Consider the following 22,681-nt stretch of genomic DNA (forward strand, 5'->3'; position numbering starts at 1 on the left):
GGTGTTGGCAGAAGAGACACTAAAAATACAATGGGAGAGGTAAGAGGAAATCCAGGCTAGAGCTTTGTTACGAATATTAAGAGTATGGAGAAGAGGGTGGTCCACGGTGTCAAATTCTGCACAGAGATCAAGTAATGTGAGCAGAGTATAATGATCTCTGTCTTTGGCAGCATGGAGGTCATTAGTTATTTTAGTGAGGGCTGTTTCAGTCGAGTGCGCAGTGTGGAAGCCAGATTGTAGAGGGTCTAGGAGAGAATAGATGTTGAGAAAGTGGAGCAAGCGAGAGAATACAAGACGTTCAAGGAGTTTAGAGGCAAAAGGCAGGAGGGAGACTGTTCGATAGTTAGAAAGACAGGTAGGGTCAACCTTGCTGTTTTTGAGTAATGGTATAACTGTAGCATGTTTGAAGCAGGAGGGAAAGGTACCTGAGTAGAGGGAGGAGTTAAAAATGTGTGCGAGCATAGGGATTATAGTAGGAGCAAGAAGTTTTAGGAGATGGGAGGGAATGAGGGCAAGTAGTAGAGGGAGAAGAGGAGATCATCAGTGACACAGCCTCCTCTTAGACAGCGGAAAAACAATCAAGGAAGGCATGAGGAGAGTTAGGAGGCGGTGTAGGATGGAAGGAGGAAACGGGATGTTCTGACGAATGGATTCCACCTTTTCCTTAAAATAGTCAATAAAGTCCTGAAGTGAGATGGAGGAAGAAGAGGCAGCTGAGGATGGTTTGAGTAGAGTCAAAGACTGAGAAGAGTTGGCATGGGTTAGACTTGTGTGTGTTGATTATTGAAGAAAAGTAGGTTTGTTTAGCCTGAGGGAGGGCAGAGTTGAAATAGGATAGCGTAAATTTGTAGTGAAGGCAGTCTGTGAGAGTGAGATTTCCCCCAGAGGAACGAGTAGCATGCGCGTGTGGGAATTTAGTCAGGGTCTCGGGTTAGAAGGGCGAGAACGGCAGAGAGAAAGCGGGGCATGTAGATCAAGAGAGGATAGTGCAGAGTTGTAGCTCCTGACTAGGCTGTCAGGGTCTGGAGCTGAACTGAGAGGGGAGAGAGAGGAGCGTAAAGTGGAATCAAAAGCTGGTAGGTTAACAGAGCGCAGGTTTCTGCAGAAACGAAGGGGAGAAGCAGGAGAGACAAAATGAGATGAGGTGATGGTCAGAGAGGAAAATGGGAAATGGAGAAATCGGAGAGAGAAGTTGTTAGTGAAAACCAGGTCTAGGTAGCGGCAATCCTTGTGGGTACTGGCTGCAGTCCACTGTTGAAGGCCAAAAGAAGAGGTTAGAGAGAGAAAGCAGGAAGCCCAAGGGAGAGAGGGGTCATCAATGTGGCAATTGAAGTCCCCAAGGAGAAGAACAGGGGAGTCTGAGGAGAGAAAGAAAGAGCCAGGATTCAATGTGAGAAAGACAGAAGGGGGATGAGTAGAGGTAGGTGGGCGATAGATGACCGCCACGGAGAGAGAAGATCTGGACAGTGTGAGCCTCAAAGGAGTGAAAATCAAGAGAGCGAGGAATAGGAGGGGTTCGTCAACGGCAGAGAGAGGAGAGGAGCCCCACCCCTCCACCCCTGCCATCAGGACGCAGAGTGTGGGAGAAAGAGGGACCACCATAAGAGAGGGCAGCTTCCATAGCAGTCAGACTGAGTGAGCCAGATCTCAGTTATAGCAAATAGGAGCAGAGTGAGAGAAAAAGAAGTCATGCACAGAAAGGAACGTGTTAGAAAAGTAGCGAGCGTTCCCAAGAGCACAGGATAAAGGGAGACGGGAGGGAGAGAGGAGGGAGGGGATGGGTCTGAGATTGGAGGGGTTGACACCAGGAGTAGAAGTTGCATTTGGCAGTCGATGAGAGCATGTAGAAATAAGGCAGGGACCAGGATTGAGAGAGATATCCCCAGAAGCAAGGAGGAGAAACATGGATAGAAAGAGAATGTGTGAGGAGGATTTGTAGGGGTGTGTTTTAGTGCAGGGTGTATAGCTGTGTAGTGACAGACGGTGCAGGTAAGAAATTAGTTCATGTGAACTGAGCAGTGGCAAAGAAAGGAGAGATGGAGATATATGAATAGAGTTGGAGACATAATGAGGCTGGTAGAAAGACATGCATAATTTGAAAAGCGAGATCACAGCAAATATCAATAGTAAAGGTGGCATGGCAGCAATAGTTAAGTGCTGAGATGTGCAGTCTGGGATAGAGAATATCCTCCTTCCCAGCGTAGATCAAAATCAGCAATCGGGGCCAGTAGGTGTTGTCCACTTCTTTTGACCTCCCTTTTAAACTCCAGCCCTCCATACCACTTTAAACCTGGCTACTTCAAACATGGCTGAAAACAGCAAAGGCTGCTGGGCTTATAGATTTATAGGTCTAAAATGTCACCTGACTGAATTAAGTTTGGCCCAGACAATTTAGGTAGGACAACACCCTGTTTGCTAATTAAGTGTCAAAGCTGAATTTAATTAAGAGACATCAAGGGGTCATTTAGAGGCAGAATTCAAATATCGTTTTTAACAAATAGTTGTTACAAGTTGGACTAAAATAGACAGCAGGGGATGATTTAGAGACAGTTTGAATGTAAAAATATAGCTACGGTAATATCATGTATTTTAGCATGGGAAACATTGAGAAGTAGTCAAGCTGATGCAAAAATATAATGAATATGGGAGTAAATTGGTGGGGGGGGGGTGTGTGTGTGTGAAATAGGTGAAGTATTTTGTTAATGGGTGAAGGTCTCATCATGCATCTGTTAATTGGGACTCCTTGATAAGGGACCCACCGGTCCGAAACACGCAGGTGTGTTTTCTTTCCCCAACGGGGTGATGATGTCATCAGTCATGCACTGAAATAAATGGAACTTTATTTTTAATCACCACCTGGCTCCCTGGCTGTGCGCTATGTGTTCTTTTCTTGCTGCTTCTGGATTTCCATCTATGGCTTGCACGCCACTGCTGATCCCTGGAGACGGCGCGAGTGGGTAAGAGACTTCATGACTGCAATAGTTGAGTACTTTGATGTTTATATTGTTCAAGTGACTCACAAGTCTATTTATTATACCCACTCCCACTGGTCTCTTCATGGAGTCGTTATACAATGATTCATCAGTCCTTATTTGGATGAAGTTATACTGGGGTTGAGCACCCTATTTCCCCTTGTTCCTGTTAATTGGAGCAGGCTTGGGCCAGCTGACAGTGCCCTCACATCTTCTGATCTGCGCCCAAATGACCCTTTAGATCAGGGGAACGCAAACTTTTTGCCCTGCACCCCCCCTGCTGGCAGTTCCCCTCTCTCTGCACCCCCCCCCCTCACCTCGGCGTCCTGATGTCATGTTGCCATAGCAACGTGACGCTGCCATGGCGACACATTTAAGAAGCCGCCGGAGCAAAGGTAAGTGAGGTTTACAGAGGCCTTCGGCGCTTCCCTGGCACTTAATTTAAGTGTCTTCGGGAAGTGCGCGGGGCCGCTGTAAACCCAGCGTCCCCCCAGTTTGTGCACCGCTACTTTAGATGTATCTTGTGAGGGGTTGAGAGTAATATTGAAGTCCCCAAGAATAATACTTCCTTTTGCTATACACACCGTTTGTGATAAAATATAGTTAGGGATCTAGAGCTGGATTTATTTGGCGCATAAAGTTTCAAGGACCTGGGTCTTGTCCCTATAATGTACGGACAAGACCTTGTATAAACCTCCCTTTGTCTCGTCCACAGTGAACAGTACTTTGTTGTGTAATAAGATAGCTACGCTCTTTTTATATTGTTTAATCCAGTTTCCCCCCCCCCCCCCCCTAGGATGGCCGTCCTGTCACCCAGCGATGTCAGAACTGTTTTTTCATTGCTGGTACTCCGATGGATAGATCCTTGCATTTTGATAGTGTTTAACAGGAATAACGTTACTTTAATGTCAGGGCTCAGCAGAGCAAAGTCTCTAAGCGACCATTCCCTCCAGTGCAGCCCATCTACTTTTGTATTTTAATGGCTGAAGGTTTAGATGAGGCAGCCTTCCGTTAGGGCTTCCCGAAGCCTGACATCATTGGGAGTGTCCACCGCTGAGCAAAAACAAAGCTTGCAGAGCACAGGTGTTAGCTTGAAGGCAGGCTATGAGCGAAGAGGCACACCATAGCGAGAGCCTGGAGCTACAGGGGATGCGTTCAGCACCTCACCAAAGGCCCGTTCTGACCTCCTGGCAACTTTGAATCAGCTGCTATCAGATTGCCCTTTCACAGCATAGCTCCTGCTGGGAGGTCCCCTGGAAAGCAACCCTGTGGGGTGTGGATCCCAGGGACTTCAGACGGAGATGGCAGTCAGGTAAGCCCCAAAGAAGAAAAAAACTAACCGAAAAACAACAAACGCCTAACCTCAGCTTGGTAGAACCAAAAAAAAGACTACTGGTGAGTAGGTGTCTATATGTAGGTCCTCTTACAGGTGCAAGTCTTTAATCTGTCCTATCCCCAGCTGGAAGATAGGACTTAACCCTTTGGTGCACACTGCCATGCATATGCTCAGGAAAATATAATTCATACAAGTTATGCTTGTAAAATGAGAAATTGGCTCTCTAGATGCATAACAGATGATTAACTTTTATGGTGGGCAAATAAATTACAAGTTGCGTCTCTAAATTATAACTATAGTTATATAAAATCGCAGTATAGTATAATGAACATTCATAGCATATAATTTATGTAGTCTGTTGCAGGACGCAGTTGAACATCGATATCAGAAATACTTAGGTTGTCACTATCGGCATTAAAATTAAAATAAGTGATCGTGTCTATTGGAAACAAATGGTTCTTCGTGTGAAGCATAAAAACGGAGCATGATTTATAAACATCTTTATTTACACTACTCCTATAATTTAGTGTTACAATGCATAAAAGATTATTTGTTAACACGTGGGTGTTTGGTTGTGGCACTACCATTTCTAGATCTTGTGTGGTTGCCGTTGCGCAACCAGAGTGACACCCATTTATACACAAACAAGTATGTTCAAATATTTTTATTCATTTAATGTCCCAAAGCACTTTTTTTTTAACCACTTGTGATAAGACTTTGTAAACTGTTGTGTATACAGGTAAATTGGTGATCCAGGTGTTTGTTTGTTTTTTCCCTTGTGTGGTTTTCTTTCGCTAATAATTGCATCATTCACTAAAGAGATACTGTTGAAGAACAAGAATTACCCGCTAAAATTAGGCTAAAACAGACCCAAAGAATATGTAGTAATTTCTGCACAAAACAACTAATATGAGAAAATGCAACTTTAGGGGGGATTTGAATCTTTCGAAAGAAACCAATTGAATTGACATTCTTGTGACATTGAAATGCCGCTTTAATTTTGTCAGTTCCACAATAGAGTTCCCGGACCCTCTTCACTTTCACCACGTGATCGCTCCTGGAGCGTTCAAGGTTAAGTAGCAGATTATAAAGTGATAAATGGCTCCATCATTTCTGATAATCTTGTCACCCACACGTAAACAAATATGGGAATGGTTTATATGGCAGTGATTGATAACCTTAAGAGGAATTGCAACCAACCCATAGTTTGTGGGTAGCCACTTTTACATTTACATGCCGTTGCTCACTCAACAGTTTTTCCTAAAATCTGGAGTGGCTGGGATGCCCTTGTGCTGTTGGTTAATTAAGATTGATTGTCTCCGATATCTATCCATATCCATCTCAGAAAATATACAAGAGTGGAATTCCAGAGAAAAGTGCCCTTTACTGTTGAATCCGGAACGAAGGCTTCATTTCAGCTGGAAATGTGTTTTACAGGAAACGCACAAGTAAGTCCTTAACCAAAAAGCCACCAGCAAAATACCATAAAAAACATTTTAATAAAAAGTTAAACATCCAGTGGTTGCAAAAGTCTTACCTTCAAATAACCTCTTACTTTACCTAAGGAGCCTATAATGCATTGGCCAGCAGGCTCTTCCAACATACAGGGGGGAATCACAGTATTTTCACATTACACCGGTTTCACATTGAATGAAAAAAATAAATTAATAATAAAAAATAGAAAACAGGTAAATATTTGTTTTTAATTGCTAGATTCAGGATAAGGCCCATGTTATTTTTATATGAAAAGTTGTTGGCTTGAATGCCCATGTGGCTTAGTTGAGCAATTAATTTATAACTTGTTAAAGATAACCAACAACCCCTTGCCTCAAACTCTATGCTATAGGGCCTATATTGCATTACTTTTTCTATGCAATGTCAATAGTTCAAGAATTAAAGGCCAATATCTTAATCATCAACACACCCTAAGCATAAGAGTCAATTTTTGTTATTTATTGCTTACAAATAGTTTAAATTATGGGTAATCTTTGGTAAAAATAAAAGCGATCAAGAATAAAATATTCACAATAACATTACAGAAAGTATTGCACAACAACATTCTTCAAAACACTGGAAAGAATAAAGGAATGTTCGAGATCCTCAATGAGGAAATAATCTGTACAACATTCAATTGTTTATCACCATCAAACAAAACACCAGAATCTTTCCATGTTTATACATTCAGTGCCGGATTGGTCTGTAAAACATTGCACTTTATTTGTTACAGACCCGGTCCGCACTGAAGGGCTTAAAAGATTTCCCCTGCTCCTACATCTTACAGTACAATAACATTTGAGCTTATACTTGAGAGAACGGTATCTGAACATTTAAAAATAAAACTGGTAACAATGCAGCATTATTTCTTTATTTCTACACTTACTACAGCAACTACGTCCTTTCCAACCTGTACATGTCAGCTAAAATAAAGGAAAAGACGACAAGTAGTCCTCAGTCGGCCCTCTATGGAAAAGAGGAAAATAATTTGCATGTCTATTGTCACACAGACATTCCAAGTAGTAGTTCACTTTGTGCTATCGGACACTGGAGCAACTTTAAGTTGTTCTAAATGAGTTCTTAGTTCAGGGCAGAGTTCTATTAGCAGGAGTTCCATCAGCACCTGCGTATAAGAACAAAGCAAAAGTGACATTCACAGATATGAATGTAAAACAGTATGCAATGATGCACATTCCATAAACCCTTCTCTGGCAGACAGGTATAAAGTTGCCTAGATAAATACATTTGCCACGCGAGTCCTGCCTTAGGATATTGTACTATAAACCAGCATTTATATATAGACATTAGAATACAGGGATTACAATATACTGTACGAACAAAAATACCAACTAAAAAAATATTGGGAGAAAGGAATCCCTGCTCTGATAAGCTCATACTGTGAATTTTATATTGGGACTTCCCGAGGCAGCAGGGGTACATGCAATTCGATTAGGTCTCTAGCACATAGCTAAGACGGTGTGGTTAGAGCGAGCAGAACAATCACTACTTATGTATGAAGGGGGTTAGAAAGAAAAAGGAATGGCTAGTGTTGTAATTATTGTCATGATCCTACAATTACTTTGTACGTCTCCGTTACTTAAGAAGTTTATGCTGCTACATGGTTTACTCTTTGTGTGCCGGAAAGTCCAGAACACCAGTGCCACAGATATTCCAGCCCTGCAAATATTTGATGGCGTGTGCAGCAATCACATGGCTACAACCTGCCTCCGTAATTAAGGGACCGAAGAGGAATAACTCCCCTTTTATTCCAATCGTGTCCACAACTCTAAGGGCTGGGGATCACTGAAGGTACACTGAATGTCATATGAGCCACTAGTACTCTAATCTTTGTGACGTCCAGTAAATGTTACTAGGGCACACCCAGAATTTAGCTGATGCAAATAGGAAACTATTGCTTACTTACATAAAGTAGATGTTTATTGGCCCTGTTTTCCTGGAGTGCATTAAATATTTTAATTATACCATGACGGGCATTTTGCTGTCCAACTAGGTTCTGAAGTGCATCTGAAATGAGCAAGAAAATGACAATTAAAACATTCTGAATATTCTTCTATGAACTTGATTGGCAGCAACGCGTTTGCAGTTTCAAGAGCATTTATCATGAAGGAGCAGTAGCATTTCAAGCAATTTGTTTGTACTTTACCATGTAAGTAGGTAGTGAAACACATCTTAGCTGACATTTAGTGTTTGTAATTGGAAGTTAAAAAACAGTTGCTGTGCTTCATCATGATGCACTGCACCATTCTGTCCTCAGATACAAGCCAACAAAAGCAGGAAACAAGGTATAGTGTATATTTGTGCTATTCAGAGTAAGGCCATAGAAGGACAGGCCGTGCTGAGCCGCGCGGACGCTACGCGCTGAGCCCCTGCATCCTCAATGAGGCTGAGGGGGCTCACGCGAGCGTCCGCAGACGTGCTGAGGCGCTGGAGTTTTCAGCCGAGCGCCAAGCTGTTTTTCAGCGCGCTGTCGGCTAAAACACCCAATCAGCGCGGAGCTGTGTCAACGTCACGGCGCCGTGACGTCAGTGCGTCGCAGGCGATTGGCCCAGCGACGTCACTGCCCCGCCTCCCTCAGTCTCCCCCCGCCTCCGATCGCGCCGCTGGCTCGCCTGCATGGGCATGAAATCTCACGGATTTCAGCAGGCGAGCCTCAGCGCCAGCACGGCCCGAAACTCCTCACCCCTCTATGGCCCGAGCCTTAGGCTTCGGGTCCTAAAAACGCAACAGGCACAACTGTCATTGTATTTAGTGTGATGCTCTTTAAAGCAGATCCCCAGCCTTCATTTTATTTGTTTTCTTAGCAATTTTTTGTGAGGCCCAAAGCCTGAGTATTCACACGGCACCTCCTGCTGTTTTCTATGCAAACTCCACCTTAGAAGTACTTTCGGTAGGACCATGGTCAAACTGGCCTGCTGAGAAAATGGGGAATTACATGATGAGGCCACAGCCCTGGGTTATCATGGGCCTGGTGAAGGAAGGGCTTGGTCAGCAGACCCAAAAAGCAGGTTGGGCTAGATGTGGGAGGGGAGGTATGTTGATCCTAGATGTCCCAGTCCGAGATTGGGTGGTAAATATAAGATTTGTCATTTTAATGGCTTGCTTCTTTAAACTGTTCTTTTAAGGATTTAATTCCCTCACTTCTTTATAAAGTTCCCCACAAAATTTGAAAGGCTCAAGTTCTGAAGGGGATTACAGCACAATGGAGTAATACTTTCCCGTGCAAAACAACAAAAAGAATTGTTGCATTATAAATATAACATACAAAACCATTGTGGGACTTGGCTCACCTGGAATGTTTTCAAGTAGTTTTTGTTGTGCTTTCTGTTTGGTTTCTTGACATTGCAGCTCTGTTCTTGATGTTTTTGGGGCTGCTAATTTTCCATTTGGCCAGAAAGCGTCCCGAAAAACATTGATGTAGTAAACCAGCATCTGTTCACTGAAGATCCAATTGACCGTATCACGAATTTGTCTAAGAGAAATACAAGGATTCTTTAAAGTAAGGGCAGCTACAATGTGGAATTCATTACCCAAGGAGACTGTGATAGCAGATACAATAGACATCTTCAAAAAAAAAAAAAAAAAGGGTTGGACATTTTTTTTTTTTATAGAAAGGAAAGGTATATAAGGATACACCAAATAAGTACACATGGTAAGGATGTTGATCCAGGATGAAATCCAATCCAATATTTGTAGTCGGGAAGGAATTTATTTTTCCACTTCTGAGATATCATTGGATGATGTTTCACTGGGTTTTTTTGTTTGCCTTCTCTGGATCAATATACTGTAAGTACAGGAGGGCCGCACTAATATGGCGGTTTCCATTCTGAGGACCCGTCGTAAAGCGAAAATCGCCGGAAAGTGGAACCGACGATTTTCGTTAGGTGCGCATGCGCAGACTGGCAATGCACCGTTCTGTGCATGCACGACAGAAGGAAACACCTTCATTCTGCGCATGCGCGACCCCGGGCAGGTCCGTTCTGCGCATGCGCGGACATGGCGGCCCCCTTCTCAGCTCGTATCGTCGGATCGCGGAAAAGCGGGGCCCTGCTGTACAAATATAGGATAAAGTATCTGCCGTCTAAATTTAGCATCGGTTGAACTTGATGGACGTATGTCTTTTTTCAACCTCATCTACTATGTAACTATGTAACTATGTCATTTAAAATGCAGTATGGTGGATCAAAACGAAAGTTCAGAATAAATTATCAGTTGCATTCTTCCGATTTTCTTTATAGTGGCTTTTTCCAGGGAAATGTCAACATTTTGCCTTAATCAGCTTTGCTCTTAAAGTGCAGATTTTAATATGTTGCTTTTGCTTTGTTTCTTTTAAACTATTTGAATTAAAAGTTAAATTGTAATGAAATATATATATATAATAAAAAATTATTAGACGATACCGTTCTGTGGCTAACAAAATGCTTTGATTTTTGCGAGCTTTCGAGATACACTGATCTCTGTTTCCGGCGATGTAACAATGAATGAAGCTAAAAATGGGCGGGGACACACACACACACACACACACACACACACACACACACACACACACACACACACACACACACACACACACACACACACACACACACACACACACACACACACTAATTAGCAGTGATGTAAGAAAGTGAGTACTTCTGGCCTGTACCTACAGCAATTGTATACAATATATTAAAGATCATTTACCCACAAAAATGCTTCTTTAAGAGTGTAACATCTTACAGAGCAATATCCGTAATGGTTCAGCTTTTGCTCTTCTGTTAAGGATGGTAACTTCCAGAAGAATAAAACTAGCTACACCTAAAGCCTAAAGCTCATGTTTGTGGGAAAACAAACATAGTAGTGTATAGTGATTTGAGTGCTTCTATAACCTTTCAACTATCAAATAAAGATACAAGGAGATTATATGAGAGAGAGATGGATATAGTCCAAGTGAAGGTGCACTCACAGTTCAAGATGTAGATGCCACAGGTGCTCAGCAAAAGTCCTGCGTACTCACAGAACCACCAGTAATATGAAAAGCGAAGACAAAGCGTCACTCCAGTGGTCTTCAAAAGTAGAAAATGTATTAAAACAAGATCTTATTACAATATATTTTCTATTTTTTAAGACCACTGGAGTGCCGCTATTGTTGTTTTTCGTGTGTAATTATATATGTTTCGTGTATGTTCGTGTGTAATTATATATGTTTCATATCTAAGTCACATTCTCACTTGTATACTGTTGGTGACAAATGGTATATGGGAACGGATTGAGGGGACATATCGTTCATTTAAGGGCTCTTTGCAAAGGTTTGCGAGCTGTGTTTTAAACCCTTGTCCCGTATGCAGGTCACGTGCTCACAGGTGAGTGACAATTATATATATATATGCTTTTTCACAAACTCTATTACACTTTTTGGTCTAAATTCCAAGTGCTATGTCTGGTGCAAGCTCAACATTGCACATCACCCAGTTAACACCATCCCAACTGTCAAGCATAGTGGTAGCAACATCATGTTATGGGGATTTTGCTCTTCAGCAAGGATTTTGGAAGCTTGTCAGGATAGAGGGGAGAATGGATACTGCTAAGTACAGGTGAATCCTTGAGGCAAACCTGTTTGAGTCAGCAAGACAGAAACTGGGGAAGATATTCACATTTCAGCAGGACAATGACCCAAAGCACAAAGACAAAGCCACACTGGAGTGGTAGAACAAGAAGAGAATTAATGTTCCTGAGTGGCCCAGTCAAAGTCCTGACTTGAATCCAATCGAACATTTATGGTGAGACTTGATTGTTGATCGTCGATGGACTGCAATGTTCAAACTCATCAGGACTGGATCAATTTTTCCGTGAAGAATGGGCACAAATGTCACCGCCCTACTGTGCAAAGCTAGTAGAGACCTATCCAAAAAGACTTGTAGCAGTAATTGCTGCAAAAGGTGCTTCCAACCAAGTACTGATTTAAGGGGCTGAATGCAACCAGTGAATTTCATTTTGTACATTTCCTTTTCTGACATTTAAAGCTGCAGACCAAGCAATATCCTACATGTGTTTTTTTTTAATCCATTCTGTACAATGAGAAAATACTTGTAGCAGTTTAAAAAAAAATATATATATTTTTAATATATTATAATGTAACAAGCATTTTTTGTTTCTATAGCAACCATTTACAAAGTCACATTTCCTTCCTCTTCTGAAACAGGCTCTGGCGGGCCCCTTTTTGAGCCTTGCCCTCTCTCTGGAAATGAACCAATTGTATCTAGTCATGGCCTGGTCACATGATCTTCCCCACAGAACTTTGCTTCTTTCGTCCTCTTCTGCTGCACCGACACCCATTTTATGAACCCTCAAGCCGAATCTTCGCCGATCGATCACAGGAGAACCGATCGATCACAGGAGAACCGATCGATCACAGGAGAACCGATCGATCGACAACTTGGCTAATTACTTAGTGTGTGGATTGTATTGCTGCACATATTAAAGGGGGGGAAATAGTATCTTGGACTGTTGCTTTAACCTCTTCCTCCTCCTCATATAACACAGTGTTCAATTTAACCACTACAGCTTTCTAGCTTTGATTAATAAAAAAAAAAGTTAGTTTGAAAAACTGTGCATAGATTATTTGTAGTTCAACAAAATGCGACATTATTGGTAGGGGTGAATGCTTGTGCAAACCACAGTATAAATAAAAATGTATTTCCCATCATATACATCAGATGCTCAAAATATTCTTAGCAACTGTATATTTGTACATGAGCAATACTTCAGCATCTCCTAAGTATTCACATTTACACTGTGTTATATGCCTTTTAAAAGCTGTATTCAAATTAAGGTATTTTAAAGGATCAATTCAAGCAATATCCTACACGTGTTTTGTTAAATAAATCAGTTCTGTAGTATTATATAATACTTACTACCTTTTTTTAATTTAAAAATTAAACTCAATGCCATTTTTAACGAGATTTAATATACGGAGCATCCTTTGATGTCTATAGCAGGTTTTAGCCACCTCCCCAGCAGTGCAAGATCTGTGTAACACTTTCCGGTTTGTGATCATTTGTTGCCAATATTCACAGCAGTTTGAGCTGCAAACTGTAACAATAGATAATGTTACCTTGGTAATATAAGAATACATTGTAGCTGCTGAGTTACTCTGACTGAAGGATTGATTGAAACGGAAAGGCAGCCATTTAGTGAACCCTGGGAAGCAGCATCTTGCTGATCGATCATGGGAGAATCGATGGGCTGCTTCGGTGATTCGTTTTCAATAAAGGTAATGAAATGCTGCGTATATTAAAACAAAAAAATAAGTATTTTTAAATTTAGTTTAAAATGCTTGGATTGCCTCTAAGGCAGCAATCTGGGCTCCCGACTCAAAAATACGATTTGAAATGGCCAGGTCTTTTCCGCTGAATCTGAACTAAGTGCACGTCACATTCCAAGTCTGAGATATCTATAGCGAGATGTTATATCCCATTCCTGTATCTGAATACAAATTCGGCAAATGGAAAATACCTTTGTGTACTTTGTACCTCTGATGAACCCTTTTGTATGTGAGCGATGGGGATGGTTTTTGTTCCTCTTTCTTATTGGTCTGTCCAAATCATATTTTCCCCTCTCTATATTGGCTTGAATTCAGTCACTGATCTGGATGATTCAATTGGTTTGCCATCCCTACACCAGCCTCAGGAAAGAGTTTGCATCTCAGAGTGCATTAAAAAAATGTTTTGCCCCCCTAGGTGAGAAGTAGGGGTTCTTTGGAGCTTAACCACGTACATTTCAGCTCCGGGGACACCCCCGGCCACCCCCTCCGTAGGGGGTGCCCGTAGCCAATAGGAAACGGGTCAATAGAAAGCCGCAAGGGATGACATCACAGCTTCCTATTGGCCCAGCCGGAACTGCTGCCGGTGCCCCCTACGGAGGTATCTCAGGAAGCAGAAGGCCCTTGGAGCTGAAATTAACGCGGTTCAGCTCCAAGGACACCCTGCTTCCCACGCCAACTCTCAAAATAAAAAGTGGAAAACAGGATTGTGGCTTTAAACCAGCAATCCCCACAAAACAGAAATGGAGTAATGACAAACTGTGGTTGTAATTAATTTTTTGCTTTACATTTTAATCAAGAACTTTAGTTTTGGCCGAGTTTCCACCTGCTGTATTATTTAATCAACCATCTGGTAACGCTTCCATATGCTGCCCTCGTATCCTTATTGGATAGATCAGAGGTTATAGAGGCACTCAAATCACTATCCAGTATCAGCTGGTACCATGGCAACCTCTATTTTTAATGTGTGTGGACGGAAGGGTCAATGTTAAGCTTAATCTCCGGGATGCAACGACAGAATTTAAAGAGAGTGGCATTGCTAAATACAGCGCCAAAAGGACAACTCAATGGTAAAAAGACATTGAAATGCTTGTTTTTTTATGCCAAGTAGAGGGGATTGTTGCTTGAAGCCGGTTATGGGAAAAAGATAAAAGGGGGTTTGAAAAAGTTAACATCTGGTCAAGAAAATGTAAACTGAAGTAAAACTTGGAAAGGTTTGTAATTTTGGTTTATAAAATGTTTCTGTGCCCTCTGCCAAAAAGGAGAATAGCAGGCTGGGAGATTAAGGACACAGAAAGAGAAGGATCTTCCAGGAGAGTTGATTGATCCATCTTACAAATGTGAGTGAAATGAATTGCTTATTAAATCACTAAATTGCTCTATTTCTGAGCAGAAATACGGCATGCATAGCCTCATACGGATCATTGTTAAAAATGGACATGAAGCAAAAGGTGACACACGGTGTGTTCATTTATATGTCATTACCCAGAATCCCTGGCTGCAGTGGCAGTATTTTATGCAAATAGATAATGGGGAAAGGCAGGGTTGCAGATCTGTCTGAAACATGAATGTGCTCACAAGTGGTATTTTTATTTGCTGCACAGAGAAGAAAAGAACACCCTTTAATTTTTTTGGGGGGGGATAAAACCTTGAAAAGCCATGTCACACAAAGAACAAATAATAATACCTGAACTTTTAAGGATTAAAGAACAGCTATACTTTAACACTCTATAAGAAGATCTAAACGCCTCTGATTTAGGGACTATTTTGAAATGAATATTGTAATAATCTAGGGTTTCTTCCAAAGGTATACAATTTTCAATGTGAGTGAGTTGCAGAATTATTTCTTATTAGGTGAAAATGCGATTAACAGTCCCACCTATGTCAAACTGTTCAAAAACAAAATACTTAAGACTGTAAATGTCACCGCACAGAGATCCTTGAAATAGAAAGCACGGTTCTATTTGTGGTGTGCCGTCTCCAAGGAGTAACATGTCGGGCAACATTGCTCTCACTTACCAAAAGGTCACAGACTCATTTATGAGAAAAAGAAAGTGTTTGCCATGGAAGTAACTTACTTGTTGATGGTCCTTCCAAACGTAATTTGTACCAGTGCAATCAATGTCTTTCGGACCCATTTAAACACTACAACAGAAGGAGAAAAACACATTCTGTAAGGTTGTCACTTTCCCCCCCCCGACCTTGTTATACAGTAGGCAGAATACATTTGTCCTGTTATTCGTAGACACGGAGACTGTCTGTGCTGGCAAATTTTATAACCCAATATAAATCGGCTCCACTGGACATCTTGGTTGCAGTTAAAAAAAAAGAGTAACAACCATGTAATATTCCAAAGCCCCTTCTAATATCATAAAACGTTCTCTTTGTCACCCCTCCTATTAGTGATCATGGTTGTACTAACAAACATAATAAACTATAACCACGTACTTCCACGCATCTCAAATATCTCCACTATCAGCATGAAGCATGGCTCAGCCAAGGCATCTTTTTTCCCATCAACATCATCCCCATAGTCCGATAAGTCACTGTCTTCTTCGGTTTCATCCTGGGGGTTGCAATAGAAAATGAATGTTGGTTATTATAAGAGTCTCTGAGGCATGGGCGTTTATTAGTCTCTTGGACACAATATCGGACTCAGAAAAAAAAAATAGATTTTCCATAGATATCACAGCGCCGCCTGTAGTTGATGCAGTCAAGAGGGCTTTGTAAAAACAGGTCATGCTGCCACTCCAATACAAAATAAACCAATTACAGTCACACGAGCAACCCCTGAATTAAAACTATCATTCACCACTCTTGATTTAAGAGCTTAAACATGTAGGCGCACACAGAACCAAAATGTGGTAGGGAGTAAATTATTCATAATTTATACCTTAAAAGGGGAAAAAAAATTCAGAAAATATATTTCTAAGTAAATTTTTTGACAGAACAAGGTACACCTATCTCCTTTCTTCCAAGCTATCTACATTATTTCAAATGTATGGTAAAGTCACTCTAATAAATACATCGCATTTTAAAATAATCTCATGTTTTATACTTAAAGCTGCAGACCAAGCAATATCCAAGGTTTTTTTTTTTTTTAATAAATTAGTTCTGTGCTATGAGAAAATACTTGTAGTATATATGTGTATATGTATATATGTATATATATATATATATATATATATATATATATATATATATATGCGCATGTATGTATGTATGTATGTATGTATGTATGTATGTATGTATGTATATATATATATATATATATATATATATATATAAAACCAACTTGGAATGACATTTCATACTCCTCTGCAGCCATTTAATGAACTCTGAGCCAAATCTTCGCCTATCGATCACAAGAGAACGGATCGATTGGCAACTTAGCTAATTACTCATTGTGTGGATTGGATTGATGCACATATTAATGGGGGGAAACAAAAAAAGCAGCTCGGACTGCAGCTTTAAATGTGTTCACAGTTAGAATATGCAAAAAGTTCTGACAGTCACCGCCACGATTTAAGGACTTTCACCTTCAAAAGATTGGAGGGAAAATGTATATATTAAACATGGGTAAAAAGTAAACGACAGTTTAATTCAAATAGATGTGCTTGCATCTGCTCTGCCCTGCTCTTTTGCAGGTGTGTGACCCAGAACAGTAGTTGAGTCTTCTACATGACTGTAGAATGGTCGTTATGGAATGGCATCTCTGACCATAATTCTAAGGCGACGCTCATGGCGTCGCGAGAGCCACCGCGCGCACTCCCGCAGCCCCAGCGATGTGCGCTAGGCTGCGGGAGATTGGAGAGGCAATCGGGGTTGTGACGGGGGCGTTGCAAACGCGTCACAAAGCTGGTTCGCCCTCATTGGCTGAACCAGCTGACGTGACGCTGACGTCACGTGCAGCCTCAAATCACAAATTGTCGTTGTATCCCCAAACTGCAGCCGCGTCAACGCGCTACAGCACCACCAGGGGCAGCATGTACAATGCCAGCTTTCATAGACTACCAGAGTCATCCCGAATGTGCGCGCGCACGTCACCATGAGTGCGGCCTAAGGATCATTTTGACTGTATTTTCATCTTGAGTCAGTTTCAGGTCAACATAAGCTATAATTAGCATGCCTTTCCTCTTGTTTCCCAAGTAGTACTATAAAGGTAAGGATTAACAGTCTATCTATGCCAAATCTGAGTGTTTAGTGGCTTCAACGTGTGTGACATGATTTTCTCCACTTCTGACTCATACGTATGAGACCTTAAACCAGCAAAACGTGAAATCTTGTATGGTTGGGGATTTTTGTTTTTAAATAAATCAGTTCTGTAGTATTAGATAATAGTGACCGCTTTTTTTGTTTTTATTCAACTCTTAATGCCATTTTTAATGCCTTTTAAAGCATTGTTTGATTTCTATAGCAGAGGTTTTAATCCACCTCCCCAGCAGTGCAAGATATTTGCAACACTTTCCTGTTTGTGATCATTTGTTGCAAATGTTCCCAGCCGTTTGAGCAGTGACCTGTAACAATAGATAATGTTACCGCAATAATATAAGGATACATTGTAGCTGCCAAGTTAGGCTGCGCTTATAGTGCCGGCGACGTCACTTCAAAACAAATTCATTGCCGCCGTCGCGTGCGCTTATAGTAAGTGCGACGCGACAGAGCGACGGCTTGGTCACGATCGCTAGAAGTCATCTCAATTTTATTTTTCCAGCGACTGTAGTCTGACGTTGCCGTCGCTATAAGCGTAGCCTAACACTGACCGAAGCAGCCATTATGTTAGGCACACAATCAGGATTTTTAAGATTCCCTGGTGCTGCACTCCAAGAAAACCCCCCAACAAAAAATATAACTAATGAACATATATACAGAAATAATTAGCTATGTACTGGTATATAGAGCAAAAACGGAGCAGGAAGGACCCAGAATCAAAAATAGAATAAAAGGGCACTTTAATGTGACAAAAGACCCATCCAACGCGTTTCGAACGTCACAGCGTTCTTTTTCAAGGACTACACTATTGGAAGCTGCACAGTCTGCCTACCACTCCTAGGATTTGTGAGTATTGCTTATTATTCAGGGGAACCTGCCAATGAGACTGATTGTGGGTGGGCTTGTACCATCTACCACCTGTCTTCAGGAGGATAGTACCCATACAAGTGGTTATTATGTACTACCATTAATACTATTACTCATTCCTTATACCTTGGATGAAGTGGTTTTGGCTGACAATATTCTTTATTTCCTGGCATTGGAGCGCTTTAGCCTATTTTTTCTATCATGTACTGGTATATACAATGAGAGCGGTGGAGATACTGTGTAAGTCTGTAGAATTAAATAAGAGGAGTACAGGCACATTGTCACTTTATCAAACTCTTGAGAATAATTGAACACAAGAGGTAAGTGCAGATTGATACTTAATTGAGTTAAATATGGTGTGTAGTATTCACACTTCTCATGGTGTGGGCACAGATTTATATAGTTTCCCCCACACCTGGTTAGTTATGTAAATCAGTACCAATACTGAGAACAACCAAGGAGCAACCAGTAACATCTTTAGAAGAAAGAGATATATCTGGATCTTCAAACCTAAGGCTAAGGCCCCGCTCCCAGAGTCAGCGCTCCCGCACTGCAGACAGGCGGTGCGCTGACATACACAGACCGCGATATGCGGTCTGTAGGGAGCGGGAGGTGGGCGGGAGTGGGAGGTTTGACAGGGAGGGGGGGCGTGGCTTGAGCGGAGGAACCCGCTACTCTCCCCCCCCTCCCTCCACGGGCTGCAGGAGGGACCCGCTACTCTTCCCCCCCCCCCCCTCCACGGGCTGCAGGAGGGACCCGCTACTCTCCCCCCCCCCCCCCCCCCCCCTCCCTCCACGGACTCGGGCTGGAGCTGGAGCTGCTGAAGGTAAAGTTTAAACACACACACACGCAGGCACTCATACATACACACATACACACACACGCAGGCAGGCACTCATACATACACACACACACACACACAGACAGGCACTCACCTGCTTTCACTCCACACTCCTCCCCGCTCCCCGAAGCCTCTCCTCCTCCCGAAGCCTCCCCTCCCCATTGGCTCACAGCCACACCACGTGACGCATCAACGCTAGGAAACACCATTCTCTTGTGTCTCCAGCGGCTGACGCGCCACAGCGTGTAGTGCTCTGTGCCGCCAGGGGGGACCGGGACCGGCTCGCGAGGATTCCCCTGCTGGTGGGGAACTCGCGACATAGCCGCCCGCGCCAACGAGCGCAGCGGGACCGAGGCCTAAGAGTCCAGTACCAGAGTGCCCAGAATGCACTTAGTTTGTGCAGTGAGAAACACCCCCTGCAGCTATGATATCCCTGCAGAAGGAGGTGTTTATTTTGCCTTTCATCTTAATGACCCTATTCGATATGTACAATCCTGCCTCTCTTATAACCACAATCACTTGCCAACTAAAATCCGCACCATCCCACCAGATATAGCAACAAGTAGATGGTGTTGTCCGTAAATTCGGATACATTTAAAATGTACAGGGCTGTAGGAAGCCCGTAAGTGTGCACCCACTCCGAAGCTGACGTCACGTGTGGATAACGCCAGGGACACCCTACGTACGTTTCACCTGAACGGCTTCATCGAGCGTGGAATGAATGTAGAATTATACATTGTCACATGCTTTACATTTACAAATAATACAAATAGAAGACAAAGTTGGAAAGTAGTAGTGCTGCTTTAAGGATTGCACAATAAAAAAAATGTTTAGATGGACATTTCAATAGCTCCTTAAAAGTACAAATAATTTAATTCAACATACTATGGGCACCTATGAAATGGGATGTAGTCTGCCTTTAAATTTTAAAGACTTACATTCACTTTCTTTTGTGGTATTGTGCTGCCTTATCCCTTTTGCTGCCAGAATGCTTTTTGTAGCCAGTCACATGGCCTTGATACGTCCCCATCAGGGACAGAAAATGACGTTCTCTGACATTCAGATCAGTGGCAGGGATCAGTGCTACGCACAAGCAAAAATGGAATGACATTCGTACTGTAAGAACCACGCTACAAGTCGTGACATTCACCGATCATCTGATTACCACTGAAAGGTTTAACAGGAATAGGTTTGTCTGACATGTTCGGACAGTACAAATGACTGCTACCAATCTTGATGATCCTCAAGTTCTCTCTCAAATATATGATGAATATATTTGTACCTGATGAGATGAGCACTTACCTCCTGGTGGGAGAAAAAGTCCCCAGGAAGTCTTTCCAGAAATGCCGAGAGCGAAAAGGAAGATTTTTTGCCCTGTATGTCAATGACCTTGAGGTGTTCGGGAGAAGGACTCAGAAAGGCATAAAGCACTTCACTCTGATACAGCCGGTCATCTGAGAGCAGCTTCTGCAAGGAAAGCCGAAAAGCTGAAAAGGGCTGTGTGGCTTCCTGCACACCGAATAAAAGGCAGTTCCCACCAACAAGGTATACTCACATAATCATTAGTTTACATTTGATGAATGACCACATCATCTGGTTTCTAAATACAAATGTTCTGAAAGCTTAGCTGGCAGCTTGTTAATCAATAAAGAGGTACAACTTGCTATACATTACTTTCCCACTAGAAGGGTAAAAAGTGAAGAAAAAGCTCACTAAACAATTAAAAACAAAAACCACCAACAAAACATGCCAAGATCCTAGCTGTATCGAAGGGATATGTACGTTCAATAAAACCAACTAAAGGTTTGCCACATTAATTCTTATTGTGTATTTATTTTCCTCTTTAAGGTACATGCATTCTTGAATCAGAATTTAGATGCAGATTCTCATTAACCCTGTAACTATTACAAATGTTTCTCTGTCTTAAATAATTCGGCATTTTGTGTTTTAAAAGTAGTCCATGGTTACTTAATTTAGTTCAACTCCAGTCCTCAAGAGCTAGCAACAGGTCAGGTTTTCAGGATATCCCTGCTTCAGCACAGATAGCTCAATTAGGGGGCTCAGGCAAAGACTATGCTGAAGCAGGGATATTTTGAAAATCTGACTTGTTAGTAGGTCTTGAGGACTGGAGTTGGCCACCCCTGATCTAGTTGTTTCCATGACTCAGATACACAAAACAGGCAAAGCTTCCCCTCTGTTTCCTGTAGTGCAGCCACTTCTTATTTACTGGCTGACGACATCACTAGGACAATAGTACTTTAATAGCTGTGCAGAAGAGGCGTTGGGGTTGCTACAGAGGAGGGAGAAGCTGTGGGTTGACATTGCTGACAGCGTCTCCCCTACCTAGCAACTCCTCTGCAACCTTTGTTGTGATTTTTTTTTAACCTGGGATATAAATAAGCTAATTGCAAACAAGAAACATGGAAAGGATTCATTGAAGTAGGTTGTTTAAGAAGAATGGTCAAGTCTTGCTGGTTCTGTCTATACCCCATTGTCTGTTCCTTGTGGCTAAACAACACACTTTATCGCGAGCATTAACACCAGGCAGTCAGCTCTCCAGCACAGAGACTCATGGCTGCTGTGGAGGTGTACAAGTGCTGCAGTGCTATACACGTAACAATTATTTTAATCTTGGCTAAAATGAGCATCTTTAACCATCAGCTCACCAATGAAAAGACCAAGTTTCTCATCTGCCATTCTCCTTGGGATTGTTAAAGGATGAAAAACTGTAGACATTTTGAATGGAGAAACGTCTGTTTTGCTGACACACGGACCACAATAGCTCACCCCACCCTACTGCTTTCATTACTTCCAGCTGGTTTTTATATTTACACACATTTTATCTCTTGCTGCTTATTTTATCCTTATTCATTTTCAAATATTTATGGGAAACAGAAAAAAGAGAGGGGGGGGGGGGTGTTTGTGTTAAATGTATTTAATCAATGTGTGTACTACAAAACAACATGCATAATGTCACAAAACAATCTAAGTATACTGGGAGAAGAACTGGTCTGCTGGCGATGTCACTGCCTTTTAAATGGATGAACACAATCTGAATCTCTGCATTTCCTCCCTGGAACCTTGGACAAGTCACAATCTCCCGGTGTCTCAAGTGCTAAAAATGAGATTTTAAGCTCAGTGAGAGAAGGTTGGGGGTTGCCTAAAAATGTATGTACAGTACTATAAAAGTATTACAGACAGATGTCACCCAACAAATGTCATGTTTGTTCTAGCCCATTTGCTGGTAAAAGGACCTGGAAATCCTTGTGTTGCAGGCCCCTCTGGTAGACATTGGGTTAACATGACAACGTAAAGTGCAGCTACACTTCTTTACATGGTCTGTGGTTTATAGCCTGGGTCCCATGTTATATTTACTAGCATGAAATCAAATATACAAATACAAATGACTGCACCAATGCAAAACACAATGGTGTCTGAGGCAAGAGCAGGGGACTGTTCTGACTTACCTGCAAAAAGTGATTTAACTGGTTCTTTGACTTTTCCATAAATTTCTGGTCTATGGACTTGAAGGGAAGCTTACTGAGAGAAGGCAACTGCACTTTCTTCAGTGAAGGAAAACACTGGGCAGGGGAAGGGAGGGAAAGCGGTGTTATTTGCACTGCTCACTCTTCTTGCAA

General features: G+C 42.0%; 1 protein-coding gene across 2 annotated transcripts in view; it reads right to left on the reverse strand.

Moving 5' to 3' along the window:
* Positions 1–5,788: 5,788 nt before the first annotated feature.
* Positions 5,789–22,681, reverse strand: part of SNX25 (sorting nexin 25) — a 179,590-nt gene continuing 162,697 nt past the window's right edge. For both annotated transcript variants that reach the window (XM_075610238.1, XM_075610237.1), the window contains 7 exons: positions 22,511–22,624; positions 20,346–20,510; positions 15,572–15,689; positions 15,202–15,268; positions 9,111–9,292; positions 7,727–7,827; positions 5,789–6,925 (listed from right to left, as the gene is read on the reverse strand). In XM_075610238.1, coding sequence (XP_075466353.1) covers positions 6,830–6,925; positions 7,727–7,827; positions 9,111–9,292; positions 15,202–15,268; positions 15,572–15,689; positions 20,346–20,510; positions 22,511–22,624 — 843 coding nt within the window. In that variant the 3' untranslated portion in view covers positions 5,789–6,829. The remainder of the gene's footprint in view (positions 6,926–7,726; positions 7,828–9,110; positions 9,293–15,201; positions 15,269–15,571; positions 15,690–20,345; positions 20,511–22,510; positions 22,625–22,681) is intronic.

Source organism: Ascaphus truei, chromosome 1, assembly GCF_040206685.1.
Source record: "Ascaphus truei isolate aAscTru1 chromosome 1, aAscTru1.hap1, whole genome shotgun sequence".
Classification (NCBI taxonomy): domain Eukaryota; kingdom Metazoa; phylum Chordata; class Amphibia; order Anura; family Ascaphidae; genus Ascaphus; species Ascaphus truei.